Source organism: Patiria miniata, unplaced genomic scaffold (genome assembly GCF_015706575.1).
Source record: "Patiria miniata isolate m_02_andy unplaced genomic scaffold, ASM1570657v1 HiC_scaffold_14, whole genome shotgun sequence".
Lineage (NCBI taxonomy): Eukaryota > Metazoa > Echinodermata > Asteroidea > Valvatida > Asterinidae > Patiria > Patiria miniata.
The window spans coordinates 7,989,814-8,013,973 of record NW_024037052.1 but is presented as its reverse complement, the minus strand read 5'-3'; the positions used below and the strand labels follow the sequence as shown (position 1 = coordinate 8,013,973).

General features: G+C 42.7%; 2 protein-coding genes across 2 annotated transcripts in view; both read right to left on the bottom strand.

The window, feature by feature from the left end:
- Positions 1 to 13,266, bottom strand: part of LOC119721996 (exostosin-1b-like) — a 31,838-nt gene extending 18,572 nt beyond the window's left edge. Inside the window, exons 1-2 of the mRNA XM_038191971.1 lie at positions 12,098 to 13,266; positions 5,304 to 5,505 (exon numbers count right to left, since the gene is read on the bottom strand). Of these exons, the coding sequence (XP_038047899.1) occupies positions 5,304 to 5,505; positions 12,098 to 13,011 (1,116 nt within the window). The 5' untranslated portion in view covers positions 13,012 to 13,266. The remainder of the gene's footprint in view (positions 1 to 5,303; positions 5,506 to 12,097) is intronic.
- A 5,178-nt stretch (positions 13,267 to 18,444) lies between these two features.
- Positions 18,445 to 21,479, bottom strand: LOC119721995. Its single transcript, XM_038191970.1, has 3 exons — positions 21,446 to 21,479; positions 20,947 to 21,098; positions 18,445 to 20,094 (listed from the first exon to the last, which is right to left on the bottom strand). Exons 1-3 carry the CDS (start codon positions 21,471 to 21,473, stop codon positions 19,879 to 19,881), a joined length of 396 nt encoding a protein of 131 aa, XP_038047898.1. The 5' UTR covers positions 21,474 to 21,479; the 3' UTR covers positions 18,445 to 19,878.
- Positions 21,480 to 24,160: the final 2,681 nt, after the last annotated feature.

Below are 24,160 nucleotides of genomic sequence, written 5' to 3'. Positions count from 1 at the left end.
AGCGTTCACAAAGACATTGTGGAAGTTTGTTGTTTACCATCGTCAGAATATGATTGGGTCTTAGCTGCTTAAACTTGGTTTTCCCGATGGATATGTCTGGGTTTTCTCTGTTGAACTTGTCATACGCACTTCGCAACGTTATATCCATAACCTTCCTACTCTTAACACTTCCACCATCTTTCTTTGCACTCCGTGCATCAGGCAGATCTCTTGAGATGTCTCCTCTTCCATAAAACTCAATGACCCTATCGACTACACCTGTTGGGAGCGCATCACTCCTCCTTTTCCTTGTATCCAATTGACGGACATCATCGACCCTAGCAGCACGTTTGGTTAGAGAGTATCCAAATCCAAGATGTTTTCTCAGATGCCGCTTGTATCCATGGCTGTACATGTATTTCCGCTTCACGGACAGGGCCGCTGCTAATACCCGTTTCCTGTGCAAGGTCGACGTGCTCCTTTGTTTGTTGATACCCAACACTGTGTCTTTGATGTTCCCACACGACTCTTTGGCGAACTGCAGAAATCTTCTTGACTTTGGACAAGCATTAATTCCCTTCTCTTTTAGTTGCTGTTTTTTCTTTGGAGTTGCTTTGTGAATCAGTCTTGTCAACACTTCTGCATACTGTCTACTGTTTTTTGGCATTGCTTGCTTGGCACGGTACACAGCCTTGCGAAAACTACCACTAGAGATTGATGGCTGCCGTGCCTCTGATGAGTGTGTTAATGGTGGTGTTCTTTTGATGGAGGATGTCCTTTCCTTCTTTTCGGCATACTTTGCCCTGCGTTTTTCATTGGTCCTCTGTTTTGCCTGTGCTGTTTGCTTTACTCTTTGATTCTGTTTCTGTCTTCTCCATTTGCTTCTCTGTGCTTCCTTTGCAAGACAAGTTTTGGGTGCTGCTGCCTTCTTGGCTTTACTTGCACTTGGCTCTGCTGCATTTCTCTGACGAAACTTTTGGACACGAAATTGGGCTTTTTTCTCCTCTGTTAAATTTGAAAGATACTCTTTGACCCTCAAGTTTTCAGATGCTCGATGCAATTCATAGAGTTTATGGTTCTGTTTGATACGCTGTCAGTACTCTCTCTGGTATTCTGCACGAGACTTCCTTTTTTTTTGGAGGTTCCTCCACCGCTATCTCAAGCTGTTCGTCCAACTTCCTCTTCACTCGAAGATTATAGCGAGGTGCATCAGTCATTTTGTACTCTGTACCTGTTGTATACATTACCAAAGAAACCAAAGTAGAAATTCAAGATGTATTCAACCCATAAAATCCACCAATTAAAAAGTTGCTATTGCCCATTCTATTTTTGTACAGTTTGGATAAAAGGTGTCACTGTCAATTACAAACAAAATTTAAGAAATGAAAAAAACACAGTAAAAAATACAACCAAACAAAAAGAAAGAGGTAAAACACTAATATGAAAAACAAAACAAAAAGTAAACACAAAAAGACATGTCACGGGGGTTCTGACTAATTATGGCGCCATGGCGAGAATGTCTCCTTGCCTTCAAAATACATGTGTGCCAACATCAGCATGTTTGGCCTACAACAGTAGGCCTAGCTTTTTCTTTTTGAGAAACTTAAAAAAAAAAAACACTAACAGGGCCCCAAGGGGTTCCTCAAGGGGTTCTTTGCTGATTTTTGTATCTTTTACACAATTTTCAAGTGTTTCTTACGTTCGTGACTGCGGACGCTAAATAATTTGTAAAATATCACGGTGTGTAACTAACGTGAAACACTGATGATTACGAAAAATCGGCAAGGCTATTCTTGAAGTTTTTTCATTTTTTTGATGGACTTTAACTTAAAAAAGTGTAAATTATTTGACGTTTTGCAATTTCAAGAGGGACTTCAGATGTTTATTATTTTTTTCTTCCATTCGTTAAAGATGGACACGAATCCAAACAACGGTCCGCTACTAAGCCCACAAATCACCCATTGATTATCCATTAAAATCTTCCCTTTTACAATGCCATCTGAACTCTTCTCACAAAAAAATACAGAAAATAAAATCTATTTAAGTTGATACAAACCTTTTGGCTGCTCTTTCCCTGATATTTCTCTTGATTGTTAGAAGGAAAGCTGTCATCGACGATGAATTTCTCTGTTCGTTACAAAGTGGCGCGAAAGCGGCGGGGGTGGACGCGATGCTTAAAATAGTTGTATATCGGAAAAGAAGTGACCGAGCCTACAACAATTGACCTTTAGGTCATTCACACAGGGTACCATTTCACGTGTATGACCACAGTTCAGACTGCGTTGATCACCAGTTAAAACATGGGTACGTTTTACGTTAGTTATAAAGTGGACACGAAAATTATAGCAATCGATGTGTTGATGTTTTCTTATCCTCAAGGGTAATTGGGATCTTACAGACATTTTACACAATGTTTATTGAGCGTATTTCGAATAAAAGTGGCTTATACAGGTAAGGATGAGGCTTGTAAATGATGATTCTAGCCCTTTTTATCATCGTATGATGTGGTGGACACAATGTGAAACGAACGTTAACGCAGGTTCAGCTGCCATTTTTGGAGCGTGAATTTATTTTATTTTTTTGGGTAAAGGGCCAAAATATTACTTCATTACTTTACTCAAATAATATGACCATTATGATAAAATACGTGTGTTATAGGTAAAGTATTTGAGTTGATGAAATTTTGTTCAAGCAATGTCCCATTTTTGGGCGCCATTTTGGAACTAAACTTTACTCTTCAACGTGAATAAAAATGATAAACTCGCACTCACACTAATTTATTTGACTTTTTTAATCTCTCAAATACATGTACAACTATAATCTCAAGAAAACACTGCTTGAAAATGGTTACATCATCTGAGAAATTAAAGTTCATTTTATGCATCATGAAAGTTAGCCAGTATTGTGACCTTACACATGTATGTCTTCAACCCTTTCAGAACTCAACCTTAAAACCCCAACAGAATATTTTGTTAGAATCTGTCAGGATGGGTACAGTACCCCTAAACTGGCAGTCTTTTACATTGGGTTGGCAAACCTCCAGAATCAAAGTCAGAAATATGTGTGTGCAGTTCCCATATGGTGTTGGAATTTGCCAGGATACGGTTCCAAGTACATGTAAATCATGCTAGGGAGTGCGAAGACCAAAGACTTGTTTTTCCGGGTGCGGACAGGTCGGTCAAAGCGTTGAACAGCTGTACAAGAGGCATCGCCGAGCATGGTTCATGATTGTGAGATTCCCAGAGTAGATCATCCTGGCACACCAACGACGAACTCATGTCTTTAATTCAGGGGCGGAGGAACCGGGAGGGCTGCGGGGGTGTTTGCCCCACCCCCCAGATTTTCCCAAGTGCCCCTTTTGCGGCCATAAATGTGCCCCCTCGAGCATTAAAGTGCCCCCTCGAAATGAAACAAAAATGCCCTTAAAGTATCTTACTATTTCTTAGAAGTAACCATTTCCCACTAATGGTTAGATATTTTTGATATAAACAAGGATATGAAAACCAAGTCCCAAAACCCATACAATACGCCCCGAAAATGGGCACATAATGCATATTTAGCATATAATCATTGGTTTTGAAGAGCGCCCCCTATGTTTTACGGAGGCCAAGTGTCCGGTGAAAAAAACGTGACGACATTTCAGCACGGGTTTGCAAGTGCCACTTTTTGGTGATCCCCCCCCCCCCCCCCCCCCCCCCCCCGTTTCAAACCCGTTCCGCCGCAACTGCTTTAATTAAAGGCCGATTTTACCTGGGGTGGTAACTCTGGTGCAGGGGCGGCGGAACCGGGGGCTGGGCCCCCCCAGATTTTCCCAAGTGCCCCTTTTGCGGCCATAAATGTGCCCCCTCGTGCATAAAAGTGCCCCCTCGAGAAAAAAAAAAGCCCTTAAAGTATCTTACTATTTCTTAGAAGTAACCATTTCCAATAATGGTATAGATAGTTTTGATATTAAACGAGGAATATGAAAACCAAGCCCCCAAACCCATACAATATGCCCTGAAAATGGGCACATAATGCATAGATAGCGCCCCCTATGTTGGAAGATCGTACCCCCCCCCCCCCCCCAACTATTTGATTTTACAGAGGCCAAGTGTCCGGTGAAAAGTACGTGTCGACCTTTCAGCACGGATGTGCCCCCCCCCCAAAAAAAAATGCTGAGCAAGTGCCCCTTTTTGGTGATGCCCCCCCAGTTTCAAACCCGTTCCGCCGCCGCTGCTCTGGTGCATGGAAAAAATGTTCCTGTGATGTGGGCACAAGGTATGGTTGCAATTCTTCTTATGAACAATGAATGCGACAATTAGCTGGTGCGTAACTCCTTCCACCATGACAAAGTCTTGTCAGATACTGCTGACCAAGTTTCTTTGTTGTGAGGATTACGGAAGGGGTTACTGTCAGGCTGTGTTGTCGATGAGGTTTCATCAACCACTGATTCTTTATCTCCATGCGTGACCTCGCCGGTTGGCGTTGAACACAGGGTGCCACATGACGATGCACTTGTTGTGCAGCGTCGGCCAAAGAACAATGGGTTAAACACAAAGGGCTGCTGTTTTGGGTGGAATGCAGTGTGTTGACTGTTCCACATATCCACCATGTTTTGCATCGTTGTTCATGCTGTAGGCATGTGCTGCCCAACCCATGGTGAGTTGTAGGCTTGAGTAGCACAACGGGAGGCATGGATATCATTTCTCGTAGACTGCCGACGTGGAGGAGCCGGTGATACTGGTGTCATACGAAAATCCGACTCCTGTGAAAATCAGACTCCTTTACCCTATTATTGGTCACTCCCTCGCACGTGACCAGTCACTCTCCTATTTATGATACTTACGCATGCGCAATACTACCAATGAGTCCATGATTGATGGAGTCGGATATTCACGCTACACCCGCTCTGTTGCCAAAGACTAAGAAACAGGTCATGGTGACCCTTATTCCTGCTTGCTCTCTTTTCTTGGGGGTCCAGAGGTTAGAACCTGCGAGCTCTCTGAAAAGTCAATATTCTGTCTCTGCCTCTGGAAGGGCACCCAAAGCTGGTGGAATATTGCTTTTGGATCTCTTGGTAGCTATATTCCAGAAATATCTTCAGTATAATTTCACAATATAGTGTATAATAAATCTGAGAGAGGGTGAGGAAAAACATACAAGCAACCCAAACCACAGAAAACAAAGACACACTTGAGTGCAGACAGAGCTGTATACTGTCATGGAACTCATTTCCATTAGAACAATGGTTGGACGATGGTGGAGCAAACACTATTGCAGAAAACATAGCGTGAGTCTTAATGACAATGACAAAATAAAATCTTACCTTCTAAGATTCCACTCACCTGTAACAATAATCTCTCATCTCCTTCTATAGATGTCTTTTTCCAGTCAATGACCTCAGAGAATGGAAGCTCCCATCCATTGCTAAGTATGACAGGAATACAAGCTGCCTGTAAAGATTCCAAGAACCGAAAAGACCCGAGGCGACGTCCTCTTGGCACAAGACAGAAAGTAGAATTGTGCAGCAAAATCTGATAGTCATGCCTGTTAAGAGGAGACATGTAACAACTTCATGTTAAACAAAACTTGAAATTTTCAAGGGGAAAGTCAAAAAAGTGTCCACATTTAAAGTTTGAGTACAATACATGTAAATAAGCCATTCCATGTTTAAACCAATCCTATCCATGATGTACTGTATTATGTGAAATGACTTGAATTTGGGAAATTATATTTGATGGCATATGAATGTTAAAACCTACAGAAAAACACATTAAAATTACATACATTTAGGAGAAATCAAGTTTGCAGATTTAACAACAACTGTCCTTTTTTGAAAATTTGCATACAAAGTTTAAATGAAATTTTCAAATGGTCGTAACCTACATTGTATAATCCTTCTCTAGTGGAAGTCAAAGAATCAGTGGGACATCGCATTGGGTTTAAAAATGACAGGTCAATTTGCAAGCAAGGTCTCCCACATCATGTTTCACGTGAGCCCTAATGCACATATTTCCAATCCACGTACATTTTTAATGTGGCGCTGGACTTCCTGAAAAGGTTGTGGAAAAACTACAAATAGAAACTTGATGAGATTTACACATGATCTTTAACCGATTGTTTCCTTCATTTTTACAATAGTTCAGGGTGGCATCGTAATAAGTTTAAAAATGAGAGGCACTTCCCAGCATTTTCCCGTCCTGCAATTGTTGATGTACTGCAGTTACTGTTTAGCCTAACTGTTTAGCCTACCTTTAGGCTACATGTCGAGCGCAATGTGAGTCTCCTGCGCAAGTTTAAACCGCAGAAGTTTAAACTTGCGCGAGCATTAATTTCCTTGCTTCAAATTGAACAATTGAAGGGATCATAATCATTCTTTTGACGTTAACAACGGGATACCCCAAGGAAATTATGATATATTTACATTTAAGAATATAAATAAAATGCTAATTAGTTTTACAAGGCAAAAAACTTAAAGCTGGACTCCATTATTGAACAACTTCAGTACACTTTCCAAGCAATCGCCGCTAGTGTGCTTATTGATTGCTTGCCCAGTCCCCTCCCCGCCCCCGCCCCCGCCCCCCAGGCTTCTAGCCAGGCATACAATAGGATATCGGGCCGATACGCTTCGAAAAAAATCCGATACGCTTGAAGTTAACCGATATGCTATTGATACGCTTCACATTTTCCGTGACAAAAAAAAACTACCCAAGGTTTTCTCACTACTTGTGTATACAGGTATAAAATAAGATCTGTTGCTGAAACGACTTATCAATTGTTACCCGAGGCAAATCATTTTTTTAAACGAACAGTAGAAGCACGTCCCACGAAAAGATACCGAGGTTCGCTACCAAGCGCTGGTGGTATACACTGCCGCGCTGGCCGGCCGGCGGGTCGTGCGTGAGCGAACTCTTTCGTTGGAATCCGATGTGATTGCATGCGTGCCCCGGTCATGCATGCAACACGCACGCTGTATGATCGGACCAAACCATTTTTTGGTAATAAAGGGGTGTATTGTCTTGGGAACAATAATTATCAATATTTCCATAGAAGAAAAGAAAACTAGTACTTTTTATAGAGTCTGAAACATTTCTGTATACGACAATCAGTTGTTCTATGTCACAATATATTTTTTTTCTGGAAATGTATTCAAGAAACGACGTAAAACGCAAAACTGGCACTAAATCACCCCTTACGAAATTAATGGATTCGCCCGTGCATCATGCTGGGTTTTTTTAAGAAAGTACGATCGTATATTTGATGTTTTGACGTTACTACTCGTTTTAATCACAACAATTTGATAAGATTTGTTATAAAAAAAGGACTTATTTATTCTTAGGACTAAACAAATCAGCATCTGTTGCCACAAAGCAAGATTTGTAGCGCTCCTGTCAGACGCCACATGGTGGGATGCATACGCTCTCAAGTGCTGCGGGAAAATGTTGTCATTCGCCGGCACAGGCATGACAGGCTGATGCCTGGCCATGCGCTAACTTGCCGGCAGAAATTCCCGGTGTTTATTTCTCATCGTCAAGACGTCAATGTTAATATTTCTCGCCAATGGTGATCATCTTAGTCGCGCTTTAAATTGTGTTTCTTCATGTTTCCACCACTTTTTGCAATTTTCCTGTAAAAGGTACCTTTTATCATTATCAGGCCAAACAAAAAAAATGGTGTGTTTACGGTAACCGACCTGGAATTTTTTCGGCCAAATTGCCGACCTCAAACTTTTTATTGCCATTTTGAAGGTTGATAATTGACAAATTTCAAACATTTCAAGTACTTTTAATTATTTGCCACGAACAAAAAACATTTTCCACACTTGAATCTGACCATGATTTGACACAAACATACCCATGTTAAAACGTGCGAAAATCGCGACGATCTCAAAACTTGAATTCTCAAACTACGAAGTACGATTATTTTTGCACAAACGCATCGGGGTACGTCTGGCTGGCCGACGGACGGCATGGTTCATCCCACGTACAAACGTGCGTACTGCGTATCGGCCCGATACGCTGGAATTGCGGCCGGCCCGATACGCCGACAAAAAAATGCCGATCACATTTTTTAGCCCCTGATACGCACAATATAATGATCATACACGCCATTAAAATGCACAATTTGATCGTTACATACACCATTATTTCATAATCTTGACCAAAATCCTGTTTTTCCGATGCATGTGTGATCAAAATGCACACGATGATGTGTTCTGCCGACCACCAGCAGCACCAAGCTAACATACAGCATGGTACACTGGTTCCCTTCGCCAGTTAACGGAATCAATGCTTTGATGAAGGACCGGAACCAGTGACTACTGCCTCTCTCCGGTCCATACTTCGTATCATACAGCATGATAATGTAGTGGGCCGAAGTTGGATCGTAAAAATATTACCAAACAAACTTCGCTGGAGAAAGAGAATTTCTGCGAATTAATTCACAGAACGTGATCTTTACTTTCTGTGTATGTGTTTTCCATTAAAATGACGAGATTGCAAAGCTCAAACTTGTGTCGAAACATCGTAGCGTGTTTCTGCAGTAGTGCAAGATTTTCGGCCACGTGGGCCGTGAGCACGGCGCGATGTTCGGCCAGCCAGGCGGAATTTTAGTGGTGCCAGCGGCCGTGATGTATGTTAAGCATAAAGTGGAATCACCGACCTCAAGTATATTTTTAATTAGGTGAGGCAAGTTTTAATCACTTTTGATAGCCAGTCTTGATAACTTTCGTGGCGCAAATGAAAATAGGCGAAATTGGCGAAATAATTTTCCGACCTACTGACGCTATTTTGAAAGGCATGTAATCGGAAGCAAAAGTTGTTTTTTTTCTCCACCTTTCTTAATTTGAAACTTACATGTAAGTTTCAAATACTTCATACTTTTCTAGTTAGGAAGCAATGAAACACAGGTTGTGAAATGTTAATTTTTTAAGTTAACAATTTTGATTTTTTTTCTTTAATTACAAAAATATTAGTGACCTACAAGATCTCCTCTGAATTTCAAGGACAAATCTTAAGGTAAAGACCCCCAGATTTGCTCTAAAATGCACCAGAGAGCTTCTAAAGTTTAAACATTTTCGGGTTGTTGAATCACAGCAAATCTTCCCCCACATGTTTGAAAAAATCCTGGGGAGAACCCTGGCCAACGATACAAATTAATTTGGATTGAAATGTATCGATTGAATATCTTCAATGCTTGAATAGTGGTTTTATACAATTTTTTTGCGAAAGAACACGCATGGGCATGCAGAACTGAAATGGAAAAAAAAAATTACAAAATAAAATTATTTCCCTACCTACCTACCTGGATATTTTTCAGGCCGTTACCGTAAACACACCATTTTTTTGGTTTGGCCTCAGTAATGAAAACAATGAAAACTTGAGACCTACATGTACATTTTTCTTTATGAAAAAGGATCTTGTTTATAAACAGTTCTTGGGTTTGACTATAATGGCAAAGATTTCATTAAAAGGTAAACTAGGCGTAAGGCCAAAAAAAAAAAGTCTCCGGTTTCTGGTATGCGCGCGCGTCGCCGTAGCCATGCGCATCGGCAAAATGAAAAAGTTTTTTTTTCAATGAAAGATGATGTCTCAAAACCGCCAAACTCACTGGTTTGACTGGAATCCTGCTGCTGCACAATTTTAACGTGTTTTTAGATCGGGTTATGATCGAGAATAAGCTTTATGTGGCCTCTCTGGACTCCCATATATTTGCACTAAGTTTAGTTGGGCACCATTTGCAGTCATCAGTCGACATTTGAAGCAAAAAAGTCAGGTTAAAAAAAAAAAAGCCGCGTCGCCGCACCACTTTTTGGACAAGCTCCATACCAGAAATCGGAGACTTTTTTTATTTGGCTTAATGAGTGCTTTTTGAAAGACATCTAATGCTGACTACCGTGTTGCATTACTTGTAACTGAAATAATTTTGTTTTAAAATAAAATCCAGGCCCACTTTCTGCAGCATACTTGCTGTTACAGTGTTGGGGGTTTTTGCTCTTTTTCCGATCATAAAATATGCTTCCAAATGGCCTTAGATTGCACCACAGAGCATCTAGAATGTCAACATTTTCTGGGGCCCTTGAGCGGGCCCCGAACCCCACGCCGTAAGGGCTTCCGCGCTCGCAAGATCCATTCGTCACATGCCCCTATCCTTTAAATTCATCCTGGCTAGAACCCTGATTCCATCCTCCCCTAACCATACCCACCCTATCACCTACACATCCCAACCCCACCAAAACTCCAATCCCTATCTCCTTCCCCCTCCCCTGACCCGTACCCTCCCCAACCCCAAACACCCACCTACACCTACCCTATCTTCCCCTATCTGTCCTTACCCACCCTACACATCCCCACCCTAACCCTTACTCGAATTCCAATATCCCACCCACCCCATTCCCCCACCCATACATCCCCACCTGACCCCATGCAACCCCAACTCTGATCCCTATATACTTCCCCCTCCCCTTATCCAACCCCTACAACAACCCATCCCTACACATCCCCAACCCAACCCTACTCCGATCCTATATCCCGCCCCTGCCCAACCCCCTCCTAACCCAACCCCTACATCCATGCCCATCCTCTCCCTACCTGTCTCTCCCTACCTGTCCCCACCCCACCCCTACAAATCCCCACCGCACCCAAACCCAGTATTCCAACCCCTCTCCCCGCATCCTACCCTACTCATCCTACTCACCCAAACCCTAACTCCAACCCTATCCCCCAACCCACCCCACCCCAAACCTCCCCTACCCCATCCCTACTCCAACCCCATAAACTAAAAGATCAAACCAGAAGCTCATGCACATCCCCAAAATACATAGTGTACATGTTATACTGGTATACACGCACGTACATGTTAAACCAGTATACATGTACACGTATGTAACAATTAAAAACTTTAACATTTCCTTGAATTAAAGTTCCTCAATAAAATCATAAAATTTACTGCAATGATATGAACCTAACTGAAGTTATAGAGATCATACATGACAACTGCATTTAATTTTTTTCCCCAAGTTAACTAGAACCAAAAACTTCAACATTTTTATCTGAACGCAGACGGACATTCCAGCCAGATGGACTTCCGGGGTACCTCCATTGTTGTCCCATTGTCCCTATTTCTAAAGATTTCGTTGCGGGGTACCCTTTTTTCTAAAGATTTTATTTGTGGGGTACCTCGAACAAAGGACGGGTACCCCACAAGTGGTCCCTGGTCAGAACGGACGGATGGACGCCCGGACAGACGGACGGAAATTGGTATTACATAGGCTCGCATCTGCTTCGCAGCTCGCCAAAAATGGGCCTATAAAATGTTGCCGGCTGATACGGTGCAATTGCATAGTGACACATGCATGACGCACCCCTACGCATCTCACGATGTGTTTGCGTTACATCAAATTCGTACTTGACGCACCCCCTTCGTTGCGATTTGACTGACCAATTTAGAGACATGACGCACATGCCCTGGGGGTCCGAGGGTGCGTCTTACAATTGACAAAGTGCATAAGCCTTATTGCAAATAGCAAAATACACTGCTGCACAAAGCATTATGGGCAGGAGAAGGGGGCAAAAAAAAACATGCACCAACACCGTGTTCAAATGCTCACGCAGTTGCTGCCGTGTTCAGCCATGCGGCGTATGCGGTCAATGCTATTTGCGATAAGGCTTATGCACTGGAGTAGACTCTGTGGTTAAGGCCATACAAATGTTAGCATGAAGTTGGTAATCAATGGCATTTTTTCGCACAATGCGAATACGCAGCCACGTGTTGCAGCCGTAGACTGGAAATGCTGTTTTACTATAGTCTGGTTCCCTGACCAAAAGATTGATGGTTGGGGAACTATACTAGTTTTGTTTTGGCCTCCATGTGAACCTTGATCGACGCATGAATTTCCACTTTTGTTGGCAAATTAAGAGACAAATTTCACCAGAAGGTAGTTTTGGTGAAAAATTTGGACGCTTTGGTAAGTGAACCCTCTTGTCGAGTATGAGTCCGAATGCACTCCATGAAACAAATACCATTGATTGCCAACTTTTTGTGCTCACATTTGTGTGGCCTTCAGCACAGAGTCTACTTCAGCGAGTTGCTATAAAATAGGGCTAGACTGCCATGAAAGCCGACTTTCAATGATACTTACTTTTCATACTCGGCATTATCACGATCACATCTCACATCTTTAATTTTCTGCCAGTCTTTTCCATGTCTGCATGTTGTTAACAAAATTATGTCGTAGCCATTGTGAAGATGGTATAGGGCATTTCTTGTGTCAGACCCTATGCCGCTAAGATATCGTTTCCCTTTAAATGCCAGTAAGAACTTCCTTATCACTGGAAAGTTATTTGTTTGGAGATCACCGCGGGGTCCTCCTTTCTGTGGATGAGATTTTCCAAACAATGGCAAAGAAATGTCAAATCCTGGACGAAAGCTTTGCTTGGTGAAACTTGCTTTGGCTAAAATTGCCTGCTCTATATCAAAACCAAGATCCTCTGAATACTCGGGCCAAGTGCCTGAATACAGATTGAAAATCAGATGATTCCTGCCTCCATTCCAGTACGGTAGCTTAGTCAATTTCGACTGAGCATCAGTCACATATTCATGGCTAAGTATATCTCTATCAAGCGTGTCTATGGATGGTACAAAAACACAAGCTTCATCTGGGTTTGATGTAAAATACCTAGAATTCCGAATAGATGTCAGGATCTTTGAATAGCTCTCACTTATTTTCCCATGAACTGGATAAACGTACACCTTGAAAGTATCGCTACATTTTGCTTGGTCAAAGCATGTGTCCATGCGGCATTTGCGATTCTTGTACAGATTTGTCCTAGATTGACGTCTCTGCTTTGGAGAAGCATGGAGGTCGTATTCATATTCGGAACTGTCTCTTTCAGTCCATGTGACATAGGTGTGTAAGTGATCATACTGTAATTTTATATTCTCATTGAGGTTTTGGCCATGGCCGGGCACACTTCCCTGAAGCCACTGTCGATAAACTAGAAACAATACGACAGAACTGACTAACACAACACTGTATCTTGTTCTGGCTTGCATGACGCCGGCAGGAACGACATGCGTATACCACCATGTACAAATACCGCGATAACAAACTCGATATATGCTCGGCGTGCGTTGCAGCTCGCATAGGATGGCTTGGAACGACACGGTCTGGCGTTTCTTTAATGGCGAGTCGGGAACAAAACACCCAAATCAGTCAAAAGAAGTGAATTAATGTGAAAAGGGGGAATGTTGTCCATTGTTCACATCCACTTCGAAAACTCCGCACGCAGAGTAATTAGGTGAAGTAGGCCGCTGCACGTCAGTGCATGGTGATGTGTGGGACCGGTGTCATATGAAAATCGGACTGTATAGAAATTGGACTCTTTTTCCTTTTATTGGTTAAACCCTCTCACGTGACCGGTCCCCTCCTAATTATCTATGCATGAGCGTGCGCAATACCATCAATGAGTCCGTATTTCATAAAACATAAACTTATGCTACACCGGCACCGGCAGCGAATATTTTATTTACACAATAGTACAGGGTACCCATTTTTCAGGCGACTTGAATCACGGTTATAGGATTGTAAAGCGCCGCGTAGCGGCGCCCTACAATCCTGTAACCTTTTACCTACGCGCGCGCGCGTGTACTCTCTCCACATGTTTGAAAGTATAATAATGTATGAATTGCAGGGTTTTGTCGAGCACCGCCGTTGCCTAGTTAATGCTGGCTAATATGGAAGTGTAGATAGGACATGGTTAAAAATAAAACTAATTCGTACGTACGAAATACTAATTCGTACGTACGAAATACTAATTCGTACGTACGAATTACTAATTCGTACGTACGAATTAATAAAGCGCAAGTACGAATTACTCAGTGGCGTAGCCACGGGAGGAGGGGGGCGTGGGGGCAGTGGCGTAGCCAGGAATTTTTCAGTGGGGGGGGGGGGGGGGGGGGGTGCGGCGCTGGGGGGCTGGAACATTTCATGGGGGGGAGTGTCATATTATGGAAGTGTAGATAGGACATGGTTAAAAATAAAACTAATTTGTACGTACGAAATACTAAACCGTACGTACGAAATACTAATTCGTACGTACGAATTAATAATTCGTACGTATGAATTACTAAACCGTACGTACGAATTAATAAATCGCACGTACGAATTACTCGGTGGCGTAGCCACGGGGGGGGGGGGGGGGGGGGGGGGGGGGGCAGTGGCGTAGCCAGGGATTTTTCAGTGGGGGGGGTGCTGGGGGGATGGAACATTTCATGGGGGTTGTCATTTAGATCAATGATAATTTTTTTAGAAACTCAAAATCTCAGTGGGGGCTGTCACCCCCCTGCCCCCCCCCCCCCTGCCAAGTTTCTTTCACAGCTGTTCTGATGTCTTGCAGTTGTTTTGACAGTTGACAGTTGCATTTCCAAAATGTTCCGCGGTAGCTCCAACAGCGCCCTCTATTTCCACACCTCAATTTTTTTTACCAAAGACCACCAAGGAATGGGAAATTGCACCAAGGCAAATTATGGAGGACACCAATGTGCATGAGGACACCAAAAAATAGTAGCCACCTTGTTTGTACTATCCAAGCTTGAAAAAAAAAAAAAAAGCCGCGTGGCCGCGTCAATTCCGGAACTTTGGTCTGACCAGAGACCGAATATTAATTTTTTGGGGACTTAAAAGGACCACCAATGAGGGAACTCGCAAAAAAATTAACAAGGGAACCAGAATCTGAAGGACAAGAGTGGACTATTTATTAGTAATTAAAGTAGCAAATTGTCAAGAAAAAGTCAAATGGCATCGGCAAATAAATCATACACAAACTTGTGGGAAACATAATGCACAGCTTCACTCCTTGCCGCCGTTATGGAAACTGATTGGGCTTAAAATGAAATATGGTCTATGGAAAGGGGCAGAACAACGGGTGAAAATGTGCATACATGTAACTATGGGTTTGGTCAGCCAATCATTAATGAATTATCACTTGGGGGGGGGGGGCATGCTACAAGAGTCCTCGCCTCGCACCCCCCGGGCAACATATGTCTACTCTCCAAGCGTTGAGTATACGGCTGGTTGTAGCAACCACTCCCCAAGATCAACATAATGAAACTTCGCCATGGAGCAGCACCAGTGTCATCCCAATGAGGGGCCTTTATCAAGGCCGGTCCTGACAGTGCTTTCATGGAACGCTGAAGGCCTATCAGACGCCAAGGAGGAATTCCTCGCAACTCTGTGCAAGAATCTCGACTGCGACTTGTTATGTCTCCAAGAGACACACCGTGGCAGTGACAATCCACGACCCATACGCAACCATACGCATGGGCAACCATACGCAAGCTTGGCATTGACAACACCCGAGCTGAACAGCATTACAATGTTACAGCTGACCAAGTAGCAAACCAACTGTTGCTGAACGGAAAGGCCCCCAAAACAACAAATACAGACAGGCACAAGCTACCCGGAGCTGACCATAACCTGTCATATTTCACCAGACCTCTCTCTGCTGAAGAACTACAGAAAGGTATCTCCACCCTACAGGTCAACAAGGCAGCAGGCATCGACGACCTAAGAACAGAGCAGATCAAACACATGGGCCCTGCAGCCCAACAATGGCTACTAGACATGTTCAACAACTGCATCGAGAACACCTGTGTCCCAAAACAGTGGCTCCGAACCAAAGTCGTTGCTATCCTCAAGCCAGGAAAGGATCCAAACGAAGCAAGGAACTTTCGACCGATCTTACTCCTGTGCCAAACTTACAAGCTTCTCGAACGCCTTATTCTCAACAGAATTGTACCCCATGTTGACAGCCAACTAAACTGTGAGCAGGCAGGCTTCCGACCAGGAAAATCCACCACAGGACAACTTCTTAACCTGACCCAACACATTGAAGACGGCTTTCAGAACAACCTCATCACCGGCGCAGTATTTGTAGACCTTTCTGCTGCATACGACAGTCAACCACCAAAGGCTACTGACAAAACTTCATGACATCACAAATGACCTTAAACTCACCAGATTCATCCAGAAGATGATTATTCTCAACAGAATTGTACCCCATGTTGACAGCCAACTAAACTGTGAGCAAGCAGGCTTCCGACCAGGAAAATCCACCACAGGACAACTTCTTAACCTGACCCAACACATTGAAGACGGCTTTCAGAACAACCTCATCACCGGCGCAGTATATGTAGACCTTTCTGCTGCATACGACAGTCATAACCACCAAAGGCTACTGGCAAAACTTCATGACATCACAAATGACCTTAAACTCACCAGATTCATCCAAAAGATGATGCAGAACAGACGCTTCTTTGTCGAACTCGATGGACTGAAGAGCAGATGGCGGAAACAGAAGAACGGTCTTCCCCAGGGTGGCGTCCTGGCGCCTACACTCTACAACATCTACACTGCCGACATTCCATCAACTGAGAACACTCGAAACTTCATCTATGCAGATGACACCTTCATCATCACAACCCAGCATAACACCTTTGAAGCTGTTGAACACCACCTCGACAAAGCACTCGCAAACCTGTCAGAATACTACCGAGCAAACTACCTGCGAGCAAACCCGTCCAAGACCCAGGTGTGTGTCTTCCACCTCAAGAACAGGGAGGCCAAGAGGGAACTGAAGATAGAGTGGTACAATGTGCAGCTAAAACACTGCGAACATCCAGTGTACCTAGGCATGCAACTCGATCGCACCTTATCCTATAAGCAGCACATCCAGAAGACAATAGGTAAAGTGGGATCTCGAAATGCCATCATCGGGAAGCTCGCAACATCACACTATGGTGCTGACCCCAAAACCGTAGAAACAGCAGCTGTTGCCCTCTGCATGTCATCCGCAGAATATGCTTGTCCCGTATGGAGCAGATCAGCTCATGTGAAAAAGCTTGACAGCACACTCAACAACACATACCGAAAGATAACAGTCTGCCTGAGTCCAACAAACGTTGAGAAGATATATCAACTCTCTGGGGTCGGATCTCCAGACCAAAGGCGCACTAACATCTGTCTAAAGGAACGACTGAAACAGTGCACAGATGGCAGGCACATGCTGTACGGACACCAACCGCCCCACAAGTGCCTTGTATTCCGGCACAGCTTTCTGGATTCTGTCCCACCACCTGAGCAGAATCCCCCATCACCAGTCAAGCCTCTACTCATCAGAGGACTCAACTTGAAGTGGCCAGAGTGGCAATGTCTGAACCAGCTGCGGACCAGAATGGGGCAGTGCAGGGCAAACATGGCAAGATGGGGGTATACCGATAAAGAAGATACCATCTGTGACTGCGGACAGATCCAAACGATGGACCATGTTCTGGAGTGCGGTGGAATAAACTGCACGTACGAGGACCTGACCCTTGTCACTGAGACGGCCATCACAAGCATCCAGAGATGGAGGGACATTATATGATCTATGGAGGAGACACGAACGCACGAACTTAGCAAAAGGACAATGTAATAGGAATGGATTGGCCTAAATTAACTACTGGGGTATTTGCTTTCTCCATGATACTTTCTATGGTTTCAAGAACACACACTTTTATTGTGTGTTCAAATACTACCTGTGGGAGTGCCAGCTTTACCAACCGTTATAATAAGGTGCATGGAACATATAGGGCATAGTACCAAAAATGAAGGAATTTCATCCCAGCCACCCCAACCCCGGCCCCTTGCCATTTCCGGATCTAAACTTTGGTGTCTTGCCGGGACTAGTTTTTTTTAAGGTGACTGAGCATGCTCTGTTGTAACTCCACAGTGTCCATGGTAACCTGTATTTAACAGGTGTCCATGGCTGTTCATGTAGGATGGTTAAGAAACGGATAGTTGTTTATTCTGCCTGACTTAGGTATTCCGTTACGTAACAAATTGTGTACGGTCACTGCCTCCTGCACACTGAAGTACATATACTGCTATAGTAGTACATACTCAGTGGGCCTAGATGGTAAAAGCAAAACTCTACATTTATTATGAGAACTAAGGGAACTGTGAGGGAATGAGAATTTTAATTTTCGGAGAATTTTAAGAAACAATTTTCTATATTCTTGTACAAAATGCTCGCATTTATATATCAGTCCCTTATATACATGTACACGCAAAAGGACAGAAAATTGACTAAATGCTCATCTATTTTTTATGTCTTCCTTTTTATTAAATTAAAAAAATTATATTCATTACGGAAATGATATTATGCAAAGTGTCTACAAGCCCTGCATGTAAGTTTAGTCCCAACTGATCACATAAACAATGTCTTAACAAAAAGAAAAAAAGATGCAGTTTTGTTTTGCCTTATCGATCGTTTTCGTAACTTTCAAGCAAACAACATCAACAAAAAAGCTTTAACATTTTTTTTTTACAAAATAGAACAATGAATGACAGTACTTAACTCTTTCAGTGCCAACCTCGTACATGTCAAGGTTATGTTCGTGCTTAAAATCGCCAAACCTCGTACATGTATGAGGTAGAGTAAACATGTTATCAAAAGGGGGCACTCTCGCTCTTTCTAATGGTACCATTTTCATGCATGTATGACCTGTATTTATTTTTATATTCGAGTTCTTGTGAGATGGCGTCACACTAAGTTTCGATTTGTTGACAAAATGGTGGCGCCCATAAACCGAGCTCGCGTGTTATCTCCAGAGAAAATCAGTGTATTTTTTCGCCGATTTGGACAGGGTAAGGGAATACTTTTCTGATTCAGAGTAATCCATGGATATTTCAGAAGTGGATGGTGAGTCAGAAGACGAACATTGGGATACCAATACAAATGATAATGATGGTGCTAAAGTGACAATCATGACAATATTTATTATAATGAACAGAGTTTGTATGAGGAGGGGTATCAGACGCGACACACGTATATTCTGCAAAAGTGCGGAATTCCCCTGTGTTCAGGAGAGTGTTTCAGGGTGTATTACTAGGTGCATGACTAATATTGACTTTTGAAGGTAACAAGAATATACCAGAGAGCAAGATACAACAAGTTTGGTGATTACAACTTATTTACTCTTTTTTTTTATAGAATTTTGAATAATTAAAAAAAAAGCTTGAAGTTGGGCACTTTAGGGTTAAACTTTGATAATGTCGTGGGCACTGAAAGAGTTTTAAAAAAAATCAACTGCAACTGTCAAATTTAAACTTTCCAACCAAGGTTAGAAAATGTTTTACATTATTGCAAGGTATGCCGAAGGTGTAGGCAATAACTCAAGTTCGGCCATATTTTGTACATTACTGTGTGCATGTATCTTTACGACAGTAGCAGTGTTTGTTGAAATATGTTTTGGAATATTTTCTTTGGACAGTCTTAGCAGCAAAAAAAGCATTTTCTATCCTTGGTTTGAAAGTTTAAATTTGACAGTTGCAATTGATTTGTTTTTTCCGTGAGGCAAATATCTATCCTGTTTCAGGTTGTTGTTTTTTGCCTCGCAAGGCGAAAAAGTCAGGCAACCAAAGCCACGTGCTGAGCCAAATGATTTGAAATCATGTACTCTGTACACATGATTCTATGATATTGTTGTGCAATTCTTCTAAAGCCTGTTGGCTTTTTTGCCCATTTTTGAAATCATGCGACCGACAAACAAGAATAATGTGCTGTCATTGGCAAGTTATTAATTTTTTTTGGCTCAACACATAGCTCTGGTGTGCGGTGGACTTGAGGGATGGTGGAATATACTCAATTTGCCAGGAAATTCAACTGTAGGCTGGATAAGCCTCGGCCCTCATGCCTTGGCTAGCGGTTTAAACCTTGACAAGCTGCTGCCGTTGACTGCCGGCCAGTAGAGGGCCGTTTTCAGGTCCAGCTCTCGCAGATGCATCAGGGAACTGACAAGACTACAGCGGATGAGATTCTTGAGCATCGTCTCTAGGTAGGCCTGGGGGTAGTCACCGTCCTCTTGGATCGCGAGCCTGTATCACCGGGCCAAGGCCATGACGGTGTCCTGGAACTGCTCCATGAAGTCCCCGTAAATGAAGAGGGTTAGAGGGAGCCAGGTGGGGTAGGCCTGGAGGGAGGAGATGACCGTATGGGCCCGCTTGTGGTTCATGCCGATGGCTACGGCTAAAGAGACTGAACCTCGCTGGCAGAGGGAGTAGATATTACCAGCCGTGCCTGGCGTGTTGAGTGGGATCTGTGGTAGGCATACACAGGGAGAAATTTAATAATGTAGTTGTGTCATTCAAACGTCCTCACAAGTCCACCACAAGCCCATCACACGTCCTCTAATATCAAGTCAAGTAACAAGCTATTCAAATGGATAACTTGGACAGAAGCAGTTTTTGTTTAATTGTTATGTGAAATGCCTTGTGATTTACATTTGACCAGATTTGTGGTGGACTTGACTACTTCACTAGAAATTCGTACTTTGTGTAAAAAAAAAAGTCCTACTTTTCATCCTGAATAACTTTGTTGTTTACAGATCATGTAAACAAGGCATGACAAATTTTATGGACTGAGTTTCATCAACTTTTTGCGAGAGAGTCAGATTTAAACGCCATACAAAAATAATACCCATTTTCAGAATGTCTATACAGCACTGGAGACGGTGGCTGAAGGCGCGTGCTACAGCCGAAAGCTTCACGAAGGAACGTAGGATTTCCCCTGATGTCATTGCACATCGCCTCGATCATGAGGATTGAGGTGTGCAATGACATCAGGGGTGATCCTGGATTTCTTCAAAAGCTTTCAGCAGCAGCATGCGTCTTCCGCCACCATCTCCAGCGCTGTATCAACATTGGAGGACGCCAAAGCAAAAGTGGCAGAAAGTGAGTAATTGTTTTCAAATGGCGTTTACATCTCACCCTCTTGCACAAAGCTAATGAAACTCACTACATAAAATCTGTCATGCCTTGTTTACATGATCTGAACATTTGGTTTAATTTCGTTAGTAAAAAAGAGAGTTATTTAGTATAAAAAGCAATGAGGGGCGTGGGATTTGCAGGGTGGTTGTGAGCAATACATCGATAAAGTTGGAAAAACATACTTCAGGCGGGTGGAGTTTCTTGAAGTCGCTGTACGTGTGCCTGTCTGTCTCCCATTCCTTCAGTATGAAACCTGCCTCTCCGATGTCCAGGACAAGCTGTTTCTTGCTTTTCTGTGACCAACCCATGGGCTGGCTGATACTCGTCGTACAACCTGCAAAGGTATCATATAGACAAATTATCACTGCTTATTCGCAGCTTCTTCCCGCATACTCTCCATCTGTTGAATTTCCAGCCAGAATCATATGTTTTACTCAGGTGGCTTTAAGTCTTGAGGTCGGCGAATTTCATGAAAAGCAGTGTTTTAGTCAGACAAGTATAGTCTCATCTGAACACGTCATCACTTCACATTCACTGAGGCCTCTGTCAATGACAAAAGCATTGTGTCAGTTATGGTACAGAAAAAAACCCATGATGGAGTTTAGTCTGGACAGTTGTTGGCACAATGCATTCTTCACTGAAAAGAGATGTCGGGGGAACTAAAATTTAAAAGTACTTAACTTTTAAATCGACGAAAACTGCCCGTCATCTTCTGCACCATAGACCCTCATCTTCTTCTTCATGGACCTGCACAGGACACCAGGACAAAAGACAAAAAAGATACTGCAAAAAAAAGAAGAACAATGTTAATCACCAGTCACAAATGTACATCTTTCAAAATTCCACATAACTAACACATACAAATACAAAGAAAGAGCTCATTTCCAGCCAGACGCGATGCTATTTCGTTACACTTTTCATGCTAAACGCACTCAATTTCAACTTGTTGTCATGCAATAAAGCTCAGAAAATATAAGAACTTTCAGTTGCATCATTTCAGACATTTTGCGCAAGTGTTCCAAATGGCTAGATCGCGGGCTTCGGAAATCAATTCTTTGACTTCAACACAGAGACAAGGGCCCACATTACATCAAACAAAACAACACGGTTGTCCTGCCCCCAGATCTGAAAAGAGGACAGTGATCCAACTTTTCAGACCTGAGTTCAAGAGGGGGTAAAATTTACAAGTACTTAACTTTGAAATCGACAAAAACTGCCCAGTGTCTTCTTCTGCACCAGAGACCTTCATCTTCTTCTTCATGGACCTGCACAGGACACACGGACAAAAAGACCAACAAAAAAAAAACTGCAAAAAAAACCACAAGAATGTTAATCACCAGTCACAAATGTACATCTTTCAAAATTACACATAAATAACACATACAAAGAAAGAGCTCATTTCCAGCCAGACGCGATGCTATTTAGTTGCTCTTTTCATGTGGCGCGCACTCAAATTTCGACTTGTTGTCCTACAATAAAGCTCCCAAAATATAAGAACTTTTAGTTGCATAATTTCAGACATTTTGCGCAAGTGTTGCAAGTGGCTAGATCGCGGGCTTCGGAAATCAATTCTTTGACTTCAACACAGAGACAAGGGCCCACATTACATCAAACAAAACAACACGGTTGTCCTGCCCCCAGATCTGAAAAGAGGACAGTGATCCAACTTTTCAGACCTGAGTTCAAGAGGGGGTAAAATTTACAAGTACTTAACTTTTAAATCGACGAAAACTGCCCGGCGTCTTCTTCTGCACCAGAGACCTTCATATTCTTCTTCATGGACCTGCACAGGACACACGGACAAAAAGACCCCAAAAAAAAGACTGCAAAAAAAAAACACAAGAATGTTAATCACCAGTCACAAATGTACATCTTTCAAAATTACACATAAATAACACATACAAAGAAAGAGCTCATTTCCAGCCAGACGCGATGCTATTTCGTTGCTCTTTTCATGCGGCGCGCACTCAAATTTCGACTTGTTGTCCTACAATAAAGCTCCCAAAATATAAGAACTTTTAGTTGCATAATTTCAGACATTTTGCGCAAGTGTTGCAAGTGGCTAGATCGCGGGCTTCGGAAATCAATTCTTTGACTTCAACACAGAGACAAGGGCCCACATTACATCAAACAAAACAACACGGTTGTCCTGCCCCCAGATCTGAAAAGAGGACAGTGATCCAACTTTTCAGACCTGAGTTCAAGAGGGGGTAAAATTTACAAGTACTTAACTTTTAAATCGACGAAAACTGCCCGGCGTCTTCTTCTGCACCAGAGACCTTCATCTTCTTCTTCATGGACCTGCACAGGACACACGGACAAAAAGACCCAAAAAAAAAGACTGCAAAAAAAAACACAAGAATGTTAATCACCAGTCACAAATGTACATCTTTCAAAATTACACATAAATAACACATACAAAGAAAGAGCTCATTTCCAGCCAGACGCGATGCTATTTCGTTGCTCTTTTCATGCGGCGCGCACTCAAATTTCGACTTGTTGTCCTACAATAAAGCTCCCAAAATATAAGAACTTTTAGTTGCATAATTTCAGACATTTTGCGCAAGTGTTGCAAGTGGCTAGATCGCGGGCTTCGGAAATCAATTCTTTGACTTCAACACAGAGACAAGGGCCCACATTACATCAAACAAAACAACACGGTTGTCCTGCCCCCAGATCTGAAAAGAGGACAGTGATCCAACTTTTCAGACCTGAGTTCAAGAGGGGGTAAAATTTACAAGTACTTAACTTTTAAATCGACGAAAACTGCCCGGCGTCTTCTTCTGCACCAGAGACCTTCATCTTCTTCTTCATGGACCTGCACAGGACACACGGACAAAAAGACCCAAAAAAAAGACTGCAAAAAAAAACACAAGAATGTTAATCACCAGTCACAAATGTACATCTTTCAAAATTACACATAAATAACACATACAAAGAAAGAGCTCATTTCCAGCCAGACGCGATGCTATTTCGTTGCTCTTTTCATGCGGCGCGCACTCAAATTTCGACTTGTTGTCCTACAATAAAGCTCCCAAAATATAAGAACTTTTAGTTGCATAATTTCAGACATTTTGCGCAAGTGTTGCAAGTGGCTAGATCGCGGGCTTCGGAAATCAATTCTTTGACTTCAACACAGAGACAAGGGCCCACATTACATCAAACAAAACAACACGGTTGTCCTGCCCCCAGATCTGAAAAGAGGACAGTGATCCAACTTTTCAGACCTGAGTTCAAGAGGGGGTAAAATTTACAAGTACTTAACTTTTAAATCGACGAAAACTGCCCGGCGTCTTCTTCTGCACCAGAGACCTTCATCTTCTTCTTCATGGACCTGCACAGGACACACGGACAAAAAGACCAAAAAAAAAAGACTGCAAAAAAAAACACAAGAAT

Bases quoted from the DNA above. Each gene is read 5' to 3' on its own strand.
- LOC119721995 (XM_038191970.1), bottom strand. From the start codon at position 21,473: ATGACGGGCAGTTTTCGTCGATTTAAAA. The intron at 21,099-21,445 runs GTTAAGTACTTT...ATACCTTTGCAG, and splicing joins CAGTTTTCGTCGATTTAAAA to GTTGTACGACGAGTATCAGC. The intron at 20,095-20,946 runs GTATGTTTTTCC...TGCCTACCACAG, and splicing joins AGAAACTCCACCCGCCTGAA to ATCCCACTCAACACGCCAGG.